The sequence below is a fragment of the Anabrus simplex genome, chromosome 1 (assembly GCF_040414725.1).
Source record: "Anabrus simplex isolate iqAnaSimp1 chromosome 1, ASM4041472v1, whole genome shotgun sequence".
In the NCBI taxonomy this organism is placed as follows: Eukaryota; Metazoa; Arthropoda; class Insecta; order Orthoptera; family Tettigoniidae; genus Anabrus; species Anabrus simplex.
Window position 1 is genome coordinate 124,380,879 of NC_090265.1, and position 26,121 is coordinate 124,406,999.

At 38.6% G+C, this 26,121-nt stretch overlaps 1 protein-coding gene across 1 annotated transcript in view; it reads right to left on the minus strand.

Annotated features, from left to right (window-relative positions):
• nudC (nuclear distribution C, dynein complex regulator) overlaps positions 1-26,121 on the minus strand; it is a 332,523-nt gene that overhangs the window by 12,436 nt on the left and 293,966 nt on the right. Inside the window, exon 6 of the mRNA XM_067156732.2 lies at positions 24,857-25,059. Within this exon, the coding sequence (XP_067012833.1) occupies positions 24,857-25,059 (203 nt within the window). The remainder of the gene's footprint in view (positions 1-24,856; positions 25,060-26,121) is intronic.

A 26,121-nucleotide genomic window follows, 5' to 3' on the forward strand; every position in this document is an offset into this window, starting at 1 on the left:
TGGAATAAACTCTTACACAGAACCATTAAGAGTAGAAAACTGGAAATGAATCTATCCAATTGTAGAACTTCCTAATGGTGAAGTGACTAGAGATAAGACCAAAATATTAAAGGAGTTCCAAAGGCACATTGAAACTTTACAGAATTGTGATGAACCTTTTCATTTCAGCAGCACAAATACCAATAGCTTGACATGGTTGGAAGTGGAGACAGCTATATCTTAACTGAAAAAACAACTCAACTGGATCAGATAAATTTAGTTTTGAGATAATCAAAACACTCTGAGAGGTTGGACAACAGTAGCTGTACGCAGTACTGAACAAAATTTGAAAAGAGAACGTAATACAAAGGAACCTTAATTATCTGTTCCCGGAAACTAAGCTTTCCTCAATCAATTGTTCAAATTATGTAGTCCCATGAACATCCTAATTAAATCCTGTTGTAAAAATCCTGCATTACCCGTTCCTTGAAGCTATTTACCGGATCAACCTCCCAGAAATTTCAGTCCCACTAACGCTAAATCCTCCGATCAAGTGTTTTTCAAGAAAAAGTATCTCACAAAAGGACGGCTATGAAATACCTATGGATCTTGATGTTAACATCCCGTCATTGCGATAATTAGAGCAAGTACCGGTACAGTTCTGGGAAAGCGATCGGCGGTGAACTTGCATAAGGGATCATCTTAGCATCGCATTCAGCTGGTATTTAGGGAATCCTCAGAAAACATAAAGCAAAGAGTAGCCATAATAACTGGAAGGAGGCAGAGAACATTTCCACAACTCTACTTAAAGATGGAATGAGTTTTGTCATATGTTCATATTGTAAAACATCTTCATTATAGCCAGGGTTAAATGTTTATTTTCGAATTTTTCAATTGTATTGCCAAACACGTTTTTGGCACTTCCTACAGGCCACACTTTCAGACAGGAATCGAAATGCTCCTTCCTAACACAAATCTAGTATTTTTATATGATCGGATACTATCATGTTCTCGAGCCCAGAAGAGATGTTGCACCTTACATATATGAAGCCATTACTGTTTTGGGTCTAATATAATATGGGGATTTTTACATTTATGCTTTTATGTTAAAATGTCCTTATAAAAACAGTAGTAGTTTTATCTGCGCATGTGTAACATTTAAAAAGTTTGTATAATTTCCCACTGGCTTGTGCAGCAAGCGCTCTTTCCAGCTGAGCTCTAGGTCAAAAATAAACCAAAATTTCTGGAGTTTTGATGACTCTTTTCTCTCTTTCCATTCTCTTTGTGGTTAGTTATGGGTAGAACTGAATATATATAATCCATTGGAGAACTTTTGAGAATCGATACTTACATCCACAACCATATTCTTGAGTTCCACGTAACCTTTAAAAGTTGATGCAGGCCTAAATTACGCGATACAAGATTTCCAGAAACTTACTACAAACACTATACTGGCGACCAAATTACAACGAAAGATTTAAAAAAAAAAGAAGGGATTTGTCATCATGTTGGGTGCTTTTGTATCTGATGTACTGTAGTTTATTAGATTAGAGAAAACACAAATCTAGTATTTTTATATGATCGGATACCACTACTACCCATGATCAAATTTTGTTTGGCTTGGCATTATTTATTCGATTATTCAATAAGCTTGGCTAACCAAAGTTGCCGAAATGAAGGAAGTTTTCACGGGAAACTGACGAAGTTTCACCAGTAAAATGTACAGTATTAAGATTTTTAACTCGTGTTAATTAATGTTTGAAGCCGGTCGCGTGGTCTAGCTTGTCTGCTTCTCACCCAGCGGCACCGGGTTTGATTCACAGCCACGTCAGGCATTTTTACCTGGATATGAGGGCTGGTTTTGTGCCCACTCAGCCTACGTGATTATCGTTAATTGGGGAGCTAACGGCAGAGAGGTTTCATCACACTGATCATGCGTCACCTCGTAATCTGCAGACCTTCGGGTTGAGCAGCGGTCGCTTGGTAGGCCAAGCGCTGATCATGGCTGCAGCTTGGTTTGTTTTAGGAGTGTTTGTAAGATTATAATTATACATATTTAATTAATGTGATGTTTAGCCAAATTGTTGATGGTTTTAATTCGTTCCCACATTTTCAGTTTTCTCGTATTGTACGTTTTTTCCCCATGGTCCCCCAAATAACGGAGAATTGAGGTTCCACTGTACCCTATGACTACAAGCAGGAAGTCATTATATCATTATTAAAAATGTGCGATAGGAAGAAATGTACCAACTACAGAGGTGTACAGTAACTCTACTGTCACATGGCCTCAAAATATATTATCTATCCTCGAGAGCAGGATTACAAAATACATTGAACCTAGACTTGAGAAGGAACAACATAGATTTAGACCTCATACATTAATTATAGACTTATATTTTTCCACCTGAATGCTCTTTGAGAAGTATTGGGAGAAAGGTAAAATATTTATAACTGGTTTTTTTTTTTTTTTTTTTTTTTTTTTTTTTTTTTTTTCCCCTGGACAGTGAGAAAGCATATGACCATGTACCACGCAGGCATATACAGAAATGTTTTATTAAACATAAAGTGCCCAATGACATCATAGCACGAGTGCAACGATTATATGATGAAAAAAGTTGTGTCCAGATCCAGGATGGAAGGTCAGGCTGATTCAACATGAAGAGTGGAGTCCAGCAAGGAAGCTGTCTTTCAGCACTCCTCTTTGTAACCATAATGGATGAAGTTTAAAACGTAGTTGAAATAAAGGATCCAACAACTAATGCCCTGGCTTTTGTTGATGATTTAATGGTAGGGGGTGAGACGCAAAACAGAAGTACAAGCTAAACTAGGTCTTTGGCATGAGGCTTTTACAACCTTAGGTCTTAAAATCAGCAAAAGAAAGACAGCTGGCTTGGTGACAAGTAGAAACTCTCCAACTTTTCATCTAAGAAATGGAGATGAGTTTGATATTGTAGACAACTTCCAGTACTTAAGTAGTCTTCTGTCCTCAGACAATACCATACAACAGGAGATTAGCGAAAGAATAAAGATAGCTCTTCCACATTCTATCATGCTGTACATCAAATACTTCAGGATGAAACATGTCTGTTAATTTCCAAGATCAGCTTGTATAAAATATATCTGGTACCTATATTGACATAGTGTATCTGGAAATAGACAAAGAGGAAGACCTTGTGAAGTTTGAGAGAAGCAGATTTTCAAGGACCTTGAAATCAGAGATGTAAACTGGCACTGCTTATATGAACAATATCTGTTGATGGACAGGATAAACTGGAAGAGACTCGTATACAACCGCACCTGGCTTGCTGGAGAGAAGAAATTATGGTGACGATTATTATTATATATTATATATATAATTATATTGCCCCCGTGTGCTAGGCTGGGCTCATCAGTTGGTACCTAGCACACCTACCAAGATGCTGGCTAGTGCATACCGTGGAGGCCACTGCGTAGGCTAATTGTAGCCACCGGCAGTGCCAATGCACACATTCCTGACCTTTAAGGGCCCTACTTAGTTAACATCTGGACAACATTTACACTTTTTACATTAGCACTTAATGAATCCCACAGGAGGTAACCTCTCTCTAAAGGTCTGGAATGTGGGTTGGGATATTCTTATCTGTAGTAAGTTCTCTGAACGTACACACCGTTCTTGCCACTCGAGACGATCTTTAAATAGACCGACAGAGAACCACTGAACGACACACCTAGCTCCACCCCTAACCCCACAACAGCAACTCTCCCGACCCCTCTGCCCCTTCCCCTCACAGCAGGCGGTGTGAGCCCAAGAACACGAAGCAGTACACACAGCGAGCACTCATACCAAACGCAATTCAACCACGCCAACAATAGTAAGTACATATTTAAAAAAAGTTAGCACACACAATCCTTAGACATTCCTCCAATATAAAATATCACTCATACTCAATATTATCTTCCACAGATAATCATAACACCAATGCACAGCTACAGATGGGAAACGAGCTACCACCTTGGGTCTAATGCCACTCAAATTTTATAAATGTCACAGGACAAAATGATTTGATTTTTACATAAAACAACAAGTTTCAACACACGGCAGAGCTGGATATATACATTTTTACATGCCTGAAACTTCTTCAAATTTCAAAAAGTGTTTTATTCTATGCACATATATGAAGACGAAAATCCTTTATATAAAGAATAGGATACTTTTACAAGCAAATCATATTATTGAAGCTCAAAAGCATCAACCAAATACACAACCATGACAAAAGACTCAAAGAAGTCAACTGATGAACTGAGCAATACGCAAGATACGAACGTTTATGTGCATGAAGTGTTCTTATATATGTTGTTTTTAGTCACATATTCTTATAAGTTAGCTTGAAGTTTATTTTATTTTATGAAATACTTCGTCTGATGCAGAGGCTGCCTTGTGACAAAGTATACCTTATATTTATTTTTAGAAGAGAAATAGATATACTATACTTGAGAAATGTTGAAGGTAACCTAATTGTAACAGTGATTTCTTAGAATTATCAGCGAGCCCCTTAAGGCTACGATGGGAATCTTCTGTAACGTTGTAACTGGCAGACACATCTGTTTCCAGAAATTAGTGGGAAAAACAGGAATCGTTCCCCTTGCTCCAATCATCAGACCTACTATGTCGATTTCCTCTATCTGGTATTTCTCCCTGTAGTAAGGAATTGTCGTTAAGTAAATATTCCTCTTCTCGAGGTTAACGTCAGAGGGCTGCAACTAATGGCTTTCAAAGTGAATTGTGGGGTCGATGATGTAACCTCTCTTCTTATTCTTGAAAGCAATGATGTCAATCCTTCTGTGGCTTCCGTTGTCCGCTAAGCCATGAACCTCTTCAAATACCTGGAAACCATGGTCTTTCAGCGTTGTCGCAAACCGGATTTTTTTTTTGTTTCTGTTTTTTCTAATTGCTTTACGTCGCACCGACACAGATAGGTCTTATGGGGACGATAAAGCAGATGTTATGATGACGCGTATTCCTTAAAAGTTCACCATGAGGACAAGATCCCAGAACATGCACAAGAGTTTCAATCTCCTTGAGGAAGTGCCTACGAAGGAAATCGTTCTGAGATCTTCCTGGTACCGATCTAACTGCTGAAATGTTTGCTGTCATCTTAATTGCTTCACGCCATTCACTACATGATAAGCCTTGATGGTCTCAAATCCAGGTGTTGGCAGGAGTATATTCATTGAACAAACATACACCTCTTCCTTTCTGCTGCAAGTTACACCACTCAATGAATGCCCTTTCTCTCAGTACTCTTCTCGCTTTCTTGGCATCAGTTATTTCTAGGCGTGGATGTAGCATATTGTCAGATGGAGGGACATTCAGGGACTGTAGTGAGAGAGTTATTTCTTCTTTCAGATTTCTCGTAGCACAGATGTATTCGTCACCTGAGCTTAATAGTACCTTACAGATGTTAACGTGCTGAAGATGAGCTTCCCAAGTGGCGCAGAAGAGTCCCAACCCCTTATATTTTTTCTCAGTGTAGACCATTCCATTAGGAATGTCTGCAGGTATTTGAAGAATTTCCTTAAAGCACTTCATATTAGTATGTCTGTATCAGCAAGGAACTTATTCAGATCAGCAAGGAACTTTTTCGGAATCTTCTCTGGCTTAAGAGTTTGGAATGGGTATATGAGAGATGGGTATAAAACTGTGTTTATTACTTTAAATTTCTGATCAGCCTGCAATAGAGGAGAAGAAACCAATTTCTCTATTTTATTCTGTAATTTTTTTAAGCTCCTTTGTAGGTTGAAAAATTATTTCATTAGAAAAGTTAACTCCCAGATAGCAGATTGTTTCCCCACGTTGCAAACTCAATATATCATAGCTCTTAAATTCAGCTGGGTCTTCGATTAACTTTCCGCGTTCGATGTAGATTGCCGTAGATTTCATTGGGTTGATATATAGCCCTATTTCATGAAATCTCCCTGTGACTATTTTCGAGAGCTCAAGTGCTGCTGTTCGACTACTTCCTATGACAACCAAGTCATCAGCGAAACCCATGGTCGTTAAAGGTGGAACATGTGGTACTAAAGAAAATCCATAGTGGCTTGTGAGAGAGTCTTCCGTTAGTTGGTTTAAAATATGATCTAGATGTTGATTCCCATAGGGAATCTGAAATATTTATTCCGAATGAGTAAATTTATAAAACCAATATAAATGGTCCGTTATTGGACATTATAAAGTTTACTCATTCGGAACAAATATTTCAGATTCCCTATGGGAATCAACATCTATATCATCTGATAGCCAAGCAGACATCAATTTTCGGTAATGAGACAGTCTTTCAAAGTGCATTGGCACTGCCGGTGGCTACAATTAGCCTACGCAGTGGCCTCCACAGTATGCACTAGCCAGCATCTTGGTAGGTGTGCTAGGTACCAACTGATGAGCCCAGCCTAGCACACGGGGGCAAAATGCTGGCAACCAGGAATGAGTTAGCTGGAAAATTTATAATGTCCAATAACAGACCATTTATATTGGTATTAAAATATGATCTGTCGCTAGATTGTAGAGACAGGGAGAAAGAGGTGAGCCCTGCATAACACCCCTTTTTAGGCTTAAGGTCGCTGTCTTTCCAGTTACAGTTTCTATTTTTGTCTGGAGATTAACTATTAGTTCCTTTAATTTCTCAGGTATTCCTAATGTCCTCAAGGTCTCATGTAAATGATGGTGCCCAATATTGTCAAACGCCTTTCTGATGTCTAGAAAAAAATCACTGTTAGCTCAGTTTTGTTCAGTTTTGCGGAATTTTAAACCAAATCGAGTGTAGAAGTATTGATGTGTGTACCGACTGAAGATATAAATCCCCGTTGTTGTGGATTTAAAGCAACGTATTCTCTCAGGCGTTTATCAAGAGCTGGCTCAATTACTCTCCTAACAGAAAATATTGTGATTGGTCTCCAGTTTGCAATGTCATCAGGGGCACCTCCCTTGTGTATAAGAACGGTTCTTGCCTTTCTAAAACACGGTGGTACCTGTCCTGTTTGAAGCAGATGAGTGCTGTACAAACCAATTTTAAGTTTAAAGTATGTTATTATAGACATATACTTGCAGTGTTACATATAGTGGCATACATTTCTGTTCCCGATTTGACATGCCCCACTTGGACATATTTAAACATTTGTTATCATATGGCATTCCCCAGACAAAGTAATATCAATCATTGCTTGATGCACTGTATGTGAATGTACAAATGGCACTAAGAAAGTTTTGCAATACGCAAAAACGGTTGGCTGGACACCCCTGTTATGGTGAGGGATGAAAAGAGAGGTAAAAACCAGTCTAGAAGACAGCAAGGTGCAACCTTCACACAAGTTGTTCAGTGGGATTGAAAGCAAGTTAAGATGTCAGTGTGGTCTAAAGGTGAATATCGCGCAATTATGCGCTATAATTTTGCTCGAGGATTAACTGTTGACCATTGCCTGGAGGAAATTACTCCTGTGCTGGGGAAAGACTGTAAACATCGGACAACAATTTTCCGCTGGTACAAAGAGTTCTAGAGGGGAAATTTTGGGGTTGAAGATGATCCTCGTTCTGGGCGACCATCTGAATCAGTGACTGAGGAAAACATTGAAGCTGTGAGGAAAATGTTGCAGCAAGAGACCATCCACATCCCTGCACCAGGTATTCATTCAATTCTACACGACCATCTCCATATCAGAAAGGTTTGTTCCCTTTGGGTGCCCCATTCACTTTCCGAGGAACAAAGGGCACATGGAGTGAAATGGTTCCGAGAAATGCTAAAACATTTTGGAAATGGGACTTCGCGTAACGTCAATAGCATCGTTACAGGTGAAGAAACTTGGCTTTATTATTACAATGTCCCAACAAAATCCCAGAACAAGGTGTGGCTGTTTCAAGATGAGGGTACTCCTGTGACTGTGTGAAAGTCAAGGTCAGTGAAGAAAAGGATGATTGCAGTATTCTTCACTAAACAGGGCATCCAGACTCTGGTTGTGCTAGAAACACAAAGAACAGTTACTGCGAAGTGGTACAGAGAGACTTGTCTGCATCAGGTCATCCAGACTCTCAAGCAGCTCCATCCAAGGTCACAGCTCAACACTTGGCTCTTGTATCACGACAATGCTCCAGTACATCGTGCTAATTTAACAATGAATTTTCTTGCCAGATCAGGGTTGACTGCTTGATCACCCTCCATACAGTCCTGATCTTGCTCCATGTGACTCCCCAGAAGCGATGATGAAACTGAAAGGGCGGCGTTTAGCATCCGACGAGGAGCTTCTGGCAGCATGTGATCAAGAGTGTGAAAATGTAACCGAAGAAAAGTGGCAGAGTGGGTTCAGTGACTGGTTTCAATGTATGGAGAAGTGTACTGAGTGTGGTGGAAATTATTTTGAAGAAGTCTAAAGCGTTCACTCACATTGCAAAACTTTCCTAGTGCCCTTTGTATTGTTCAGCTGAGGATGACCCAGAACTGGGAGTCAAAACCAGTACTGTAGTATAATAATTACAATAAATTGATAAGGTGGAATTCCTTTCCTATTTATAATTGTGTAATTCATCAATACAGATATGAAGATTATAGATTATGAGATCATCATTTATCATTAAAAATAACATTTTACAAAGACTCTCTAATTAAAAAAGATCATTACCGGTGAACCGTGGGTACACCTTCCCCAGCCAGTTAAAATTCCCGCCTTCTCTAAGGGTGCTAGAGCAACGAGGTTCCCACGCAATAATCGCACATCCTTTACTAGTGAACATGTGGCGCGTCAGTGCTCTAGCTGCAGGAGTGTGGTAGTGATGACTCTTTGTTATTGTTCCCGCGTAGTGATTTGTGACAATGGAAAAAACTGAGATTCGAGCAGTGATTAAATACTTTGTAAAGAAAGGTATGAAAGCAAAGGAAATTCATGCCAACTTTCAGAACACACTGGGGGACTCTGCTCCTTCATTTTCAACTGTTGCCAAGTGGACCAGCGAGTTTAAATTTGGTCGGGAGAGCTTGGATGATGATCCGCGTAGTGGACGGCCAAAAAGTGTTACGACCCGAGAATTTATCGCAAAAGTGCATAAAATGGTCATGGAGGATTGTCGACTGAAAGTGCGGGAGATTGCTGAAGCTGTAGGGATGTCTTCTGAACGGGTATATTATATTTTAACCGAAGAATTGGGTATGAAAAAATTATCCACAAGATGGATGCCGCGGCTCCTGACATTGGACAATAAACGCACCAGATTGGAAATGTCCGAACAAAGTCTGGCCCGTTTTCAGTGCAACCAACAAGATTTTTTGTGCCGGTTTATGACTACAGATGAAACTTGGGTCCACTACTATACCCCAGAGACAAAACAGCAGTCAAAGCAGTGGAAAGATGCTGATTCACCACCACCAAAGAAAGCAAGGGCAGTACGTTTGGCCGGAAAGGTCATGGCCTCAGTTTTCTGGGATGCAAAAGGCATTCTGCTTATAGATTATCTCCCTACTGTCCAAACTATTATGGGGCAATACTATGTAAACCTCCTAGACCAACTACAGGAAAAGATACGTGAAGCAAGGCCTGGTTTGGCAAGGAAAAAGGTCATCTTTCATCAGGACAACACCCTGCCGCACACAAGTGTTATTGCCATAGCAAAACTTCATGAACTGGGGTACGAATTGTTGCCACATCCACCTTATTCACCTGATTTGGCACCATAAGAATTTCATCTATTTCCCAAGCTGAAAATTTTCCTCGGTGGACGGAGATTTTCTACGAGGGAAGAACTGACAGCCGAATTGGAGAGGTATTTTGCAGGCCTTGAGGAATCTAATTTTCGAGATGGGATCAAGGCATTGGAACATCGCTGGACCAAATGCATTAGTCTACAGGGAGACTATGTTGAAAAATAAAAGCAGTTCCACCGAGGTAAGATACTTAATTCCAGTACATTCCGAGAACTTTTCAAAGCACCTACGTACGTTGGTCTTCAACTGTCAGATGTGTCTACCATAGGTTTAATTGCTCCCTCTAACGGGATAACCTCTAATTATTTCATAAAGAAATTTGTATTTTTTATATTTCTTAACCTGGTTCTTAGGTTTCTTTTATATACCACAGTTGTCAACACTTCAGCTGGTTCCACCTCGATTGTAATCAACCAATGTCCAATAACAGACCAACTATATTGGTATTATATAAACTTACTTATTCGGAACAAATATTTCAGATTCCCTATGGGAGTCAACATCTATATCATGTAATCAACCTATCAGATTTTTGGTTATATCTTCTTTAGACAATTAAAATCCGGGGTGTGTATAGGAACCCAGCCAATCAGTAATGAGTTCTCGAAACTTCCCCTAAAAGTCCTATAAAAGCGAGGTGCTTTAGGGCCATACTGTCTTAATTGCTCCAGTGATTTGAATGTGGTGTGTCCTAAGGGAGGCAGGGGCATAGTCTCTGAGGAAGGCCCGGTGACTCAAGATAATGGCAGAATTTTCATAGATATGTGATAGCTCCTGCGGATAGTATGAGGGAAATTTTTCAACCTCTTGTAATTCATGTAAATTTCTAAATTTGGTGGTTTATATGTAGAGTTTTTTGGCAAGTCTGAGGACTCTGTTCTATTCCCCAATGGGAAATATGTAATGTAAGGGAACAAAGAGCGACTACCTTTGGTGGTTCCCAATCAAGCTGGCATGGGGTGACTGAAGTTTTCGAACCTCTAAATTTCAGAAAACTTATTTGGCATGAACGTTTCTCATTTAGTCACTTTGGTGTAGTACGGGATTAGCCTCCGTATCCTTAGGCCAAAAGCCCACTTAGGATTTTAACTAACACTATTTCTACAAGGAGTACAGGTGTTTCACCTCCTAGCATTTTGTTTATGGCCTGTTAAAACCAACCTTTTTCTTTTGACATTGAGGCCATTTAGTATGAGCAATCATACCCCCTGTTTATTTGGTAATTGCTTCTGGTGTTAGTTCCCTTTGGGAACAGTGAATTATATGATTGTTGAGCAATAGATAACCTCACATTGGGGCAACTGTGAACAAGTACTTTTATTGAGGCCAACCGATCGGAGTGGGCCATAAGAAATGATTGAAGCAAAACATGCTCTTGTAAAATACTGTTCCTGTCAAGACCAATAAGGCTCTTTCCTATGTAAATCAACAAAATGATAATTATCTCAAGTTTTGTACCTGATGTTTGCAATTCTAGGTCCCCTATACTGTTAGAGCTGAGGAGCTCATTAAAATTGTTATTCATTCAGAGTTTCTATTTTTCAAATTTTAAAATAGAAAAAAAAGAAAGATATAAAATTTCAAAATTTGTTGTGTTTAGTTCTGCTCATGGTTCATGTTTGTGGGTTATCGTAGTCACGTCCTAGTTAATGAACCATGGGCGACGGCCGAGTGGCCTAGTAAGTGGTCCTGAGAGTCGGGATACCAGTTGCTATGGAATGGGAGTGAACATCTCTGACATATTCTGAGTCCTGGTCCTCCTTGTGCTCAGGCGGCTAGGACTATACAATCCACCAGTGGTCCATAACCCGTTAGAGGAGAGATCCTCACTTGGACTATGTGCAAGTAGGGTGGCATCCTGCTTCATGAATTTACCGAGCTCAGAACATTTTAAGCAAGCCTCGGACCTATGGGAGTAACAGAGTCCCACTCCCATTTGACAGGCGAGGGACTCCTTGGAATGAACTTGGCGAACGAAATGGAATTCAATGGGCAGCTATCAATATTAATGGGGCTTATGAAAGAAAGTAGAACTGGCTGAGTCAGCAAAGAGGATGCATCTGGATGTGCTAGGAGTAAGTGATATTCGGGTAAGGGGAGATAACGAGGAAGAGATAAGAGATTATAAAGTGTACTTGACGGGTGTTAGAAAGGGAAGGGCGGAGTCTGGGGTGAGACCCCTTTATCAGGAATACCATTACACGCAACATAATTTCTGTTACACATGTAAATGAGCAAATGATGTGGGTAGATTTGTCAGTTGGAGGAATTAGGACTAGAATTGTGTCAGTGTATTCACCATGTAAGGGTGCAGATGATTATGAAGTTCACAAGTTTTATGAAGCATTGAGTGACATCGTGGTCAGGGTCAACTGCAAGGATAGAATAGTGCTAATGGGCGATTTCAATGCGAGAGTTGGGAATACAACTGAAGGATATGAAAGGATGATTGGTAAATGTGGGGAAGATATGGAAGCTAACGGGAATGGGAAGCGTTTGCTGGACTTCTGTGCTAGCATGGGTTTAGTTGTTACGAATACATTCTTCAAGCATAAGGCTATTCACCGCTATACATGGGAGGCTGGAGGTACCAGATCCATAATAGACTATATCTTAGGCCTTCAAATTCAGAAAAATTTTTGTTAGGAATGTACAAGTTTTCTGGGGATTTTTCGATGATACAGACCACTATTTGATCTGTAGTGAACTAAGTATCTCTAGGCCTATGGTAGAGAAAGTGAAATCTGTCTGCAAACGAATACAGGTAGAAAATCTCCAGGAGGAGGAAATCACACAGAAGTACATGGATATGATTAGTGAGAAGTTTCGAACAGTAGACAGTAAGCATGTTCAGGATATAGAAAGCGAATGGGTGGCATACAGGGATGCAGTAGAAGAAACAGCAAGGGAATGCCTTGGAACAACTGTGTGTAAAGATGGGAAAAGGCGAACATCTTGGTGGAATGATGAAGTGAGAGCAGCTTTTAAACGTAAAAAGAAGGCTTATCAGAAATGGCTCCAAACAAGGGCTGAGGCAGACAGGGATTTGTATGTAGATGAGGGAAAAAGGAAAAAGGAAATGAACAGTGTTTTGAGTAATTCAGGTGAACTTATAATAGATCCCAGGGAATCACTGGAGAGGTGGAGGGAATATTTTGAACAACTTTTGAATGTAAAAGGAAATCCTGGTGGTGTTGTGAACAGCTAAGCTCGTGGGGAGGAGGAAAATGATGTTGGTGAAATTATGCTTGAGGAAGTGGAAGGGATGGTAAATAAACTTCATTGTCAAAAGGCAGCAGGAATAGATGAAATTAGACCTGAAATGGTGAAGTATAGTGGGAAGGTAGGAATGAAATGGCTTCACAGACTAGTAAGATTAGCATGGAGTGTTGGCAAGGTACGTTCAGATTGGACAAAAGCAGTAATTGCACCTATCTATAAGCAAGGGAACAGGAAGGATTGCAACAACTATCGAGGTATATCATTGATTAGTATACCAGGCAAAGTATTCACTGGCATCATTGAGAGGAAGTTGGATGAAAACCAGTGTGGTTTCAGACCACAGAGAGGCTGTCAGGATCAGATTTTCAGTATGCACCAGGTAATTGAAAAATGCTATAAGAGGAATAGGAAGTTGTGTTTATGTTTCGTAGATCTAGAGAAAGCATGTGACAGGGTACCGAGGGAAAAGATGTTCGCCATACTGGGGGACTATGGAATTAAACATAGATTATTAAAAGCAATCAAAGGCATTTAAGTTGACAACTGGGCTTCAGTGAGTTGATGGAAGAATGAGTTCTTGGTTCAGGGTACTTACAGGGGTTAGACAAGGCTGTAATCTTTCACCTTTGCTGTTCCTAGTTTACATGGATTATCTGCTGAAAGGTATAAAATGGCAGGGAGGGATTCAGTTAGGTGGAAATGTAGTAAGCAGTCTGGCCTATGCTGATGACTTGGTCTTAATGGCAGATTGTGCCGAAAGCCTGCAATCTAACATCTTGGAACTTGAAAATAGGTGCAATGAGTATGGTATGAAAATTAGCCTCTCGAAGACTAAATTGATGTCAGTAGGTAAGAAATTCAGCAGAAGTGAATGTCAGATTGGTGATACAAAGCTAGAACAGGTCGATAATTTCAAGTATTTAGGTTGTGTGTTCTCCCAGGATGGTAATGCAGTGAGAGAGTTGAATCAAGGTGTCGTAAAGCTAATGCAGTGAGCTCGCAGTTGCGATCAACAGTATTCTGTAAGAAGGAAGTCAGCTCCCAGACGAAACTATCTTTACATCAGTCTGTTTTCAGACCAACTTTGCTTTACGGGAGCGAAAGCTGGGTGGACTCAGGATATCTTATTCATAAGTTAGAAGTAACAGGCATGAAAGTAGCAAGAATGATTGCTGGTACAAAGAAGTGGGAACAATGGCAGGAGGGTACTCGGAATGAGGAGATAAAGGCTAATTTGGGAATGAACTCAATGGATGAAACTGTACGCATAAACCGGCTTCGGTGTTGGGGTCATGTGAGGCGAATGGAGGAGTGAAGTAGAGGTAGACCAAGACGACGATAGTTAGACTCGGTTTCTAACGATTTAAAGATAAGAGGTATAGAACTAAATGAGGCCACAACACTAGTTGCAAATCGAGGATTGTGGCGACGTTTAGTAAATTCACAGAGACTTGCAGACTGAACGCTGAAAGGCATAGCAGTCTATAATGATAATGTATGTATGTACGTATGTATGTACGTATGTACGTATGTACGTATGTATGTAAGTTCTGCTCTAGTTAATTCCTTGTCCACCCATTCAACCCTCACGCTTCTTATCCCTCTGCGAGCCACGATATTACCTTAACCTCTTCAGTGGCACGCCCGAGAAATTCTCGGGTGGCGCACGCCTGTCCATAACGTCACCGCCCGAGAAATTCTCGTTTAGCTGCAGTGTTCATTTCACGATCGCCCGATAATTTCTCGGGTACTCTAATCGCTTTGGAAAATGTTTTCAATCATTCTCAACAAATGGCGGGAGGATTTCCAGCTGTATTCATGAAGCGTCTGGCCTAAAATATGCCTTATCTTCTCTACTTTACATATACAACCTCTGGCCAGCTGACGAGGTAAACAGAAATGGCGAGCGCGAAACGGAAGAGAAGTTTGTCTGAAGACAAAATAAGGAACTACATCAAAGATGAATCTCTAAGTGACATTAGTATTTCTGATAGTAGCTATAATGGTACTATTGATTCTTCAGATGATGATATCAGTAACTGTAGTGAAAGTGAAGAAGGTATTACGTCAGAAGCTAAGGTGATGGTAGCTGTTTAATATACATTCGTTTGGAAAAAGTGTAAACCTGGGGATAGTGCGCGACCTAATATTATTCCATTTATGGCAAATCCTGGTGTGAGGATTATCAGAGGTGAGTGCGATTGACTGTTCTGACCTGATTCGAACAGATGAAATTGTAAATTTGACAGTGCCCAAAAAAATTCGTTGGCCCTATTCTAAAATTGCATTGAAAAATTTGTAAATAAAACTCCGCATGGAAGGGCACAGTTTTGGAAAAAATAAACTCTTACAAAATTTGGCAATTGATTGCGTTAGTGTTGCTGATGGGAATAATACAAAAGCCTGAAATAAGAATGTATTGATCACAGGACAGTATAGGTCCTACTCAAAACACCAATGTTTTATGATGTTTTATGAAACTATATCACAGGCCTACTGTAAAAAAGTGTAAATAGAGTGTAAAGTAAGATTTTATTAACCTTGAATAATATATGAATGTGTTCCCTTAATAATTGTTACTCATTCCTTGCTTCCTAAAAATAAATAACTTCGTCCGAAAAACCTCACTTTTCTGGCACAGGAGGTCTCCCAAAACCCTGCCACCGAAGGGGTTAAAAACCAGTATAATAGGCAGACTATTAAATACTCATAAGAAGCCTTGCGTGGCTTTAAAAGAAAAAGAATTGTAATACGAGAAATAATAATAAGAAGAAGAATTCATCGAACCAACAGGCCTTGAGAAGATCTCACAGCAAAACCGTCTCCAAAAAGTCAAGAAGGCATTAGGGTTAGTTCAAGACATCTACAACAAAAAATGCATGTCAAGACAGACAAGAATTCGGCATTACAACACAGTCATAAAACTAACAGTCCTTTATGCAAGTGAAACATTGTCACTTAACAGTAAACAAGAATTAGAAGAAATAAAAAAGCAAGAGAGGAAGATCATCAGGAAAATCCTAGGAGCAAGATATACCCAAGATGGTTACAGGCTACAATCAATCAAAACAACAGAAAAAGTTTCAAACATTGAACCCTTTCATTCCCAGTGTTGTTCCTAGACAACATCGTATTTAAAGCTCTTATATACAGTATTATGTTCATCAATCCTTGAAATCCCCTTGTTGTTGAGGGACAACAAGCTTCTAGTATGGTATTTTGCCACTTGGTGGTGCATGAATCTACTTCAGATGTATTAATCTCTTTGACTTGGATGGCAGGTTAAGTTGCTGTCTAGGGATGGCTTTTTGTGTGGTGTATTTATAATCTTTTATTGTTATTTCAGCAGTGAATTGTTATTTATTTGTTTCTTTGGTGAAGGTTATGCCTGCATTATTGCTGTGACATAGTAATTATCAACTAAATAGTTTATGAATTGATAATACACCTTAATAAACATGTGTGTTGTCCATGAACAACATTGGTACTACAAGGTTACTAGTTGTCAATATCAAAATAATACTACATTTTGCTCTTTCGATTGATAAAATGAGTGATAAGCGGAGATTCAATTCTCACAAGTATTCCATTTACTTTATTTCAGGTGGTACTATTACTGGACTACTAGATGGGTTTCAATTATAGGCTAAAACTATGAAAGCTTGTGTATATTTATAACTTTTGGTAAGCTAAAGGCAGTTTTACAATGGACCGTTTGGATTTAGAAAATACGACTATTGAGGAAATTCACGAACTTGTTGAGGGTGTAAATGATGGAAATTTATCAGCAATTAGTGATTTCTCAGATTATATCGATGATGATGAGCTCTTCCTATATGTGGGCAAAGGTACCTGTGGTGATTTCAGACTTGGCTTTTCTGGGGACATCGTAATGGCACTTTGTCAAGATTTACCCAAAGGACAAAATTCAAAGTTTTCCTTGATAACTAGTTCTCATCCTTGCAACTGGCAGTAGCACTAAAAGCTAGGAGTATACTCTGCGTTGGCACAATTAGACAGGATAGAATGGGAAAATGTCCTTTGGCAAATGAGCAAGAACTGAAGAAAAATGGGGCGTGGTAGTAAAGACTGGAGAGTTGAAACCAAGTCTAATCTTTCCCTGATCCGGTGGTTCGATCGGAAAGCCATCAATTTCATATCATCACATGCTGCCATAGAGCCTGAATCGAAATGCAAAAGGTGGTGTGCTACAGAAAAGAAGGCTGTAGAGGTGGATCGACCGTTTGTCGTAAAAGAGTACAACACATTCATGGGAGGGGTCGATAAAGCTGACATGCTTCTGGAGCTTTATATAATTGACATACGATCGAAGAAGTGGTATATGCGACTGGTATTCTGGTGTCTGGGGGTAGCAGTCGTAAACAGCTGGCTGTTGTACAGGCGATACCAAGAGCAATGAGGGAAAAAGTGTGAGTACTCACTGATGCAATTTCAGGCTGATATATCAACAGGCCTGACAAAGAGTGGGAAAGTCGATGTGAAAAGGAAAGGGAGACCCAGCAGTAGCGAGAAGAATCCAAAGAAGAGGAAGGTGCAAGTATCAACAAATCCAATTGCTGATATCAGATATGACAATATTGGCCATTGGCCAGGATATGATGTGAAGCAAGGCCGGTGCAAACTTTGCCCAAAGGGCTTTGCACATATCATGTGCAGAAAATGTGGTGTTCATTTGTGCTTGACAGCAAAAAATAATTGCTTCAGTGACTATCACAAGAAGTAGTCGTTGCATGTTGAAAAAACATTGATGTCTTTATTTTGTTTGTAATTGTTTCATAATGTTTGTATTTTATTTTTCATAATTATTTTCATTTTTGTACTTAGTATGATTAAGAGTGAAAATTTCACCAAATAATGTGTTTACTTATTTCAAAATTTTTAATAGTTTCCATCTGTTGTGTTAGTATTATATTTCGCATTTCATTTGACCTATAATACCAATATAAATGGTCCGTTATTGGACATTATAAATTCCCTATGGGAATCAACATCTATATCATTTCATTTGACCGTCGAGTCCCATTGTTGTTCCTGAACAACATGATGTAAAAAATAAATTATTTCATAAAAAATATTAATCAACAAATGCTTGTGTTTAGTGCATTGTATTAATACAGAAAATACTGAATAAAAAATTTTCCACAGCCGAATTCATAATGTGGGAATGAAAGGGTTAAGAAAAGACGAATGAAATTCTTTGGACACCTCACAAGATTACCAGAAAATCGACTGTCAAAAAGAATATTAAATTATGTTAGCTCACTTAAGAATTCAACACCTTGGCTGGACGAACTTCGAAAGGACCTCAAAAACGCAAACATATGTGCAACAGACATTTTAGAAAGAGACACCTTCAGACACAAAGTCAACAAGTGGGAAGTTACATCAGAGCAACCAAAGCAAAAACAGTGCAGACCGAAATGGTCGGAAGAACGTAAACAAGCCTTCTCAGAGAGTAATATATAAGTAATAATAATAATAATAACGTAAATGTTTCCACCTTTTCAATACAATATATTCACAAAATTACAAAATTATACGGTACTAGTTTCGACCCATCTAGGGGTCATCATCAGCCGTATTGGAGCAAAGATCATTTGTGGCGAAATCCTAAGACAATATTATTTTAAAGAATAACAAGTGAAATGAGATGTTATGGTAATAGTTAATAATACAAGGAATATACATACTAAGAGGTTTTTAACAAAGAATAAAGTATAAATGGGGTGTTGTAAAAATTATAATCATGGAAATCAGTAAGTTCTTGTATTGAAATGAAATATGGCTTAGGAAGAGGGCTTAAGGTGGGGCTGAAGGGTGCGGGAGAAAGTGTAATTGTCTTGGAAAAGTACCTTTGATTAAATTTAGGATTGAGTTTAGGTTGGCTGCATTATTGTTTCTGAGGAAAGTGATAAATAGATCGAAGAGTATGTTGGGTTTCTCTGAGATTTCATTGAGATTGTGACTGGCATTAAAGTATTGGTCTAGGTGCATGTAGTAATTTTCCATTATGTTCAGTAAAGGGCCCTTGTTTGCTAATACGAGGATGTCCATGTCTTGTTCAATATTGGTGAAATTATGGTTATAATCTTGCATGTGTTGGCCGATGGCTGAAAACTTGTTGTATTTTATTGCGTTAGTGTGCTCGTGGTATCTGATAATGAAGTTTCTCCCGGTTTGCCCGATGTAGGTTTTTTTACAGGTGGTACATTTGATCCTATAAACTCCTGATTTTAAAAAACTGCTGGTCTTGTTGATGTGTGAAGTATTGTATAAAACATTCATGTTCTTATTGTGGGTTTTGAAGGCTATTTTAACGCCTTGTTTCTTAAAGATGTTGGTTAACTTGTAGATATCATTGTTGAACGTGAAGGTGGAAAATGTTAGAGGTTTGGTTATTTCTTTTTTGAGGGTAGTTTTTGGGCGATGTTTGTGTTTATTGATTATCCTTTCTATAAAATGATTGCTGAAGCCGTTGAATTTTGCGATTCTGCGGATTGTGTTGAGTTCGTTTTTTAGATCTTTATTGGACATAGGTATGCTGAAGGCTCGGTGAACTAGGCTGTTGTATGTGGCTCGTTTGTGGGACTGGGGGTGCACTGAATCTTGGCGAATGGTGGAGGCTGTTTGAGTGGGTTTTCTGAAAATTTTATAACTGAAAGAATCTGAGTTTCTAGTGATGGTTAAATCTAGAAAGTTGATTTTTTGATTTGATTCGGATTCTAGTGTGAATTTGATATGAGGATCAATATTGCTGAGTCTTAAGAGGGTGGTGGGTGCGTTAATTGATTTCTCATTCATGATTACAAAGACATCGTCGACATATCTGGCCCAAAAGAGAATGTTTTCGAATTCGTTGTCAATTTTGGTGTATTCGAGGAAGTCCAGGTATATTTCTGCTAAGATACCTGAGGCCGGTGACCTCAGAGAGAATGAAAGCCTATTGGAAGAACAAGAAGAACCCAAAGAAAGCTTGATTGAGTTGTTTGCTTAACGTCTTCCATTATTGGGAGAATACGCTAATAATAATAATAATAATAATAATAATAATAATAATAATAATAATAATAATAATAGCAACATCTATGATAATACTAAGGGAACAGTAGGCATAAAGCACCTGTAGGAAAAGTACAGCATGTCAACGACATGACCAGGGTGGGAAAGTGACATAATAGAGGGCAGTGGACTGGCAGTTGTTTGGATTGGAGCCAATGAAGGAGCAATGGTTTTTCGAAACGCCATGCAGTGTACGCTGGAATTGAAACAAGGCAGGACTTCATTAAAATAAATTCCAAATTTCAAATTCACAGATGTCTGGACAGAAATAAATATTTCCTAATATTGAATGTGACTTGATGAATCTGATGTTCTTTTTAAGAACGAAACATGCCACTCTTTGTTTAATAGTATGTATTTCACAACCCAACATGACTTTTGTGGCAAAGGATATAAGTGATTTTAACTAAATAAGGTCTCCTGATACCATAAATGTCATTGCTTCTTTTGTAACACATCTAGTTTGTGTGATAATTGCCACCTACTATCTGAAGATATGTCACTGCGGCTCAGTGGTGCTTTGTGATAACCATGAACTGGCTATTGTTAGTGTGGCCATGGTTTGCTTTGTTACTGTTGCATGCATTTGTCAATCCAAATATCCTTCACCAACTTTGTCCCCTCCGATGAATTTGTCTGATAACAGTCTATTTTTAGCTCATGCTAGCTGCAATGCAGTGAAGTCCTGCGACAGTCAGTTGCATCACTAGTGTGGCGGAAGTCTGACCTAAGTGCCATGTTGAGAAAATGACAGGTGTGTCAGGAATTAGAAGATGTGTGAATAAGCCAGATTCATTCTGTTACTTTTGAGGGTGTTATATCACGAAGGGACAGAGTAGGCCAATAACTGCATCCGTAAAACATTTATATTGTGCATATTTTAAGGTAAAATTAGAGGATTTGGACAAGTAATATGTAAAACGTGCCTTGAAAACCTACCACAGTGGAGCATTGGAAACGTAAGGCCCTTCCATTTGGGATAGGGATGGTTTGGCGCGAGCCCCAGGACCATAGCAATGACTGTTACTTTTGCCTGTGTAAAGGAGCAGGATTCAATAAGAGAAACAAAGGCAGCATTGTGTACCCAAATTTAAAGTCAGCGATGAGACCTGTTCCTCATGGACCAGAAATTCCAATACCTTCACCTCCTACCAATTTACCTGACTCTGACAGTTCTTCCAATTTGATGACGAACAAGTTGATATGAATTTTTCACCAGCTGCACATGCAGTAAGTTCACAATTGTTTGAGTGATCTAATATGAGACCTTGGTCTCACAAAAGAAAAAAGGTGAACTGCTAGGATCACGATTGAAAGAAAAGGTCTTCTTGTGCCTTTTCTTGGTATAGACATAGAGATAAGGACCTACTGCTGTGACATTCCAAGATTGATAGAACAGGGAGGGATTACAATCCTGAAGAATGGAGATTGTTTGCAGATTCTTCGAAGAGGAGCTTAAAGGCTGTACTACTTCATAACAGAAACATTCTAGCTTTGATTCCAGTGGCACATTCCATTTCAATAAAAGAAAATTTTATCACAATTCAAACAGTTTTAGAGAAAATCAAGTACTATGAGCACTGATGGGATATATGTAGTGAATTCTATTGGGAAAATAAGCCAGATAAATTCTCTTGTTATTTATGTGAATGTGAATGGGACAGCAGAACTAAGAACAAAAACTGGTCTACAGCTTCCTGGCCCAAGAAACAAGTTTCAACACCTGGTGTAAAAAAAAGTTACAAATGTTGCCTTAGTTGACCCACAAATTTTGCCACCACTACATATCAAACTGGGAACCGTGAAGCAATTTATTAAGGCCTTGGACAATAAAATGCCCCTGTTTCAAGTAGCCTACATTGCAAGCAATGTAGGGCTGGGACAGATACAACGCAACCGTTTTATCGCAACCGTTTCCGGAACACAACCGTTGTCGAATGAAACCATTGCGAGAAAATAACAGTTGCAGTTGCGCTTTGCTGTTGCGTTCTTCGCCAGCACAGATCAAGTGGAGTTTCAAGTTTCACAACCGATACGTATACAAAACTGCCTTCCGCAATCGTTGCGTTTTTGACACTGGGGTTTTCCAGTGTAACTCACAGGTGAGATAGGCTGTTCTGGAGAGCTGCCCTGCTATTGAATGATGCGCCTGACGTCACCGAGAGCCATAATAGACAGTGCTACACCAGTTCTATGGCTCGAGTGTTGTAAGGTGCAATTAATTGAGTATTTTTAGAGTTAATTTTGTTAGTTATTCTAATTAGCCTCCATTCAGACATGAAATATAGAACTAGTAGATCTTTAGATGCCGTGACATTTAACATTTAAAACTAATACGAAAACATAGCATGACTTGAAATCCGACTCTGTAATGACAGGCACACTCACAAAAGCAATCGTGAGTTGAGAATCAACCTTTTACGAACAACTAAAAACATAGGTATTTATCAAGGCATAATACTGCCCCAGTTTAAAGAAGGAAGCGAACTACGAGCATTATTCCACCTCTAGGTCGCAGGAAGTACAATAATTTAAGATTATTTTGTTATAGATTTGTAAATTTTGTTGATATTCGGACACATTTATTTGTCATTTCTGTAATGTACGTTAGTAGATGTTCAAGCACACGGTAATTTTAAATTCTTCTAACCCACATTTCCAGTAGTCTGAATAGGTAACATTGTATAGTAGTAGGTTAGAAGAGTGTTAGAAACAAGAAAGTTATATTACTACTGTCGACCAAACTATTATGCTCATTCAAATGTTGTTTATGATATAACCAGTAAGCCTATAAAATCCAATTACACCATAATTTTCCTCGTTTTATTTCACGGTAGTCACGAAAGTTTGGAATTTTAAATTTGTACTTTAGTATTTTTATGGCAAATGGAACGCAGGAAGTGCCAGTTTTTAAACATGTTTCAACAATACGTCAAGTTAAAAAATTATTTCTCAAAACACGTCATCAGATCGAATCCAAATTTTAACACAATATACAATGTTATGTTTTATACATTAACTTATTTATAAATTTAAGAATTTACCGAGCTCGATAGCTGCAGTCGCTTAAGTGCAGCCAGTATCCAGTAATCGGGAGGTGGTGGGTTCGAACCTCACTGTCGGCAGCCGTGAAGATGGTTTTCCGTGGTTTCCCATTTTCACACCATGCAAATGCTGGGGCTGTGCCTTAATTAATGCCACGGCCGCTTCCTTCCCATTCCTAAGCCTATCCCACCGTCGCCATAAGACCTACCTGTGTAGGTGCGACGTAAAGCAAATAGCAAAATAATAATAATAATAATAATAATAATAATAATAATAATAATAATAATAATAATAATAATAATAATAATAATAATAATTTGATGTTTCCAAGGAAAAAAGCTGTTATCAGTTTTGTAAGACAACTTTTTTTCTTGGCTTAGGGTGGTTAGAAAACTACATTCTTGGTCGCGTTATAATCTTTATATATCCAATGGTTATGCTATATGACTGTGAAATTCGTAAATGAATTCAATTCATTCATATCATTTGTGTTTATATTGGATAGAATGATATACATCACTGACTGGCCGGTACAAGGAAAGATGTGAGGCGTTGCCGTGCACTCCCTCATTTGTTCGGTAGAAGTACGTTATTTTGCAACCGTTTTATACAACGGTTGTCTGCGCGCAACAGTTTCGCCGACAACCGTTGTGTGAGCGCAACTGTTTTGCCCAGCACTAAAGCAATGTTCCACATTTATCTGATGCAAATGTCAAGGAAGGCATTTTTAATGGACCACAAACTAGAAAGCTTCTGAAAGACAAACTTCTAACAGACGAGGAGTGCCATGGAACTTGCTGTATGGATTTCAATAAGGCGTGTCATGATGAAGTTCTTAGGATATGTAAAGGATGAACAATACGAAATAGTGAAAATGATGTTGGATCACATGAAAGAGTTGGCATGTAGAATGAGTCTGAAACTGCACTTCCTTCATTCTCATCTCAATCACTTTCTGGAAAATCTTGAGGCTGTTAGTGAAGAGATGGAAGAGAGGTTCCACCAGGACATCAAGGAGGCAGAAAGAAGATACTAGGGGAGGTGGGATGTACCAATGATGGCCAACTACTGCCAGTGTTTGAAAAGAGAAAACAAACATGATGCAGTCAGACGCCGGGCAGCCAAGCATTCATTCGAAGTGGACGTCTAGGACTGCTAATTTATTTTATTTTTTTACATTTATGAATTCATAAAGATATTGAATAAAAGTTATAGTTTTTGCTTGTAAATCACAATGAATTGTCCAAATAAGTTGCTGAAGTGTCATTGGCTGAGAGTTGTTCATGTGCTTTTATGTAAATCAGTATTATAATACAATCAATGCTAAATATTTCATTGTAATTTTATACTCAATAATTATTCATTGTATATAATAATTCAAGGCAATATTCAATTATTTCAAAATATAAATAATAAAAAAATTATAAATATTTCCAAAATTATCAACATTTGTCAGTACTTTTTATATGCAATATTCAGGTATATCACTTATGTCGATGTATCTATTGCGAGAAAATTTGACGCCAAACGTAGAAACGGACAATGGATTAATGTTCAGCAACCCAAAATGAGTTAAGATCACCCATCACACCTCTTGCGGCAAAGAAAAAAGGGTTATGTTTTATTCCTTGTTTAATAATGTGTTTTTTTACACATATATAGGGTAATATTTATATTTTACTTGTGTGTTTGACAGACTGAAAAGCTTTAAGTTACATTTCAATGAGTCGACACTGGAAAGTATAGCTTCCTTCTTAACAAAATACTATCACTATGGTTAAAAATTATAACTAGCAAATCCAACTCACTTCTTGATTACATCTTGTTTCTTCTGTTCATCTGAAGTGGGTAGACCAAGTTCACGTTGCCGTTGGTCGTACATCATTTTCTCAACAAGACCTCGTGTCTCACCATCAAGATCTGATAATTTTGAAGGTTCGGGGTTAATCTTACGAGTACTGATCTCTGGATCTGTTGTTACTAATTGACTCCACCACTCCATCTTGTTGACCTGCAAAACAAATAGGTGAATACCTGAATTAAAGCATATTCACTTTTACATATCCACAAACAGATCGCTCAATAACTGACAGGTGAAAGTTAAAAGGCAACACTTTCAGACAAAGAACAATGTATGAATAAGCCATGTTACAAACACAGAATTCCTTTGCTGATCTCTAAAACAAGACAACTCTGAAACAGTTGCTAAGCAATACCAAAATCTCATTTGATCAAGAGACAGAGTGAAAGGAATTAAAAATATTTTAAAAAGCAAAATCATACTGAATACGTTAAAAATAAATAATACCCGAGCTGAACATCAACATTTATAAGAAAACAAAGCAGCACACCATCATATACACCTATAAACAGCAATATCAAAAAATAAGCGTGCATTTAACCATGAACTTAGTTAGATTATGTGATTTTATGACTGGGTAGTACTTTTCCATATCTTGTTCAGTATCAGAAGAAAGCAGGCTATGATCACTAGGCATCGGCGGTGGCAGCTGCAAATCCTATCCGAGTAAACACATTCATCAGTAGACTATGCAACGTTCCATTCTGCATCATTAGACCAAGCGCCTCATTCTCCACATTGCGTCGTAGATGACAGCAAGGGAGCCCGGGTTTTCAACAGCGCTAAGTCATTGACATGGTGTACATTGAGTGGTTTATCAAGTACCGAAGTTCAGCGATGTATCAAGTACATCCGAAAGTAAGGAGAGGATAATGCTACTAATGCAGCTTGCTAAAATGGTTATGTCGAAGAATCATTTTAAAAGAACTTTCTAAGGTTAGTATCAAAATGAGACTGTTGTACGATATCTAATACGGTAATCTGCAATGGAAGTAATATTTCTGTATCGATATATTTATTTGAAGAAGCTGAGAAGGCTTCACTGTAACAGTGTTTTAACATGTTATGCTAGGTAATATGCGCCATATCAGTGAATTCCAGATCAGAATAATGACTGCAGTGACTTTGCAGATATTTAGCGTGCCCTCAAATTTCATCAGTGTTTATACACTGCAGAGGACTACATAAATGTAATGAGAAACTACTGGCAGA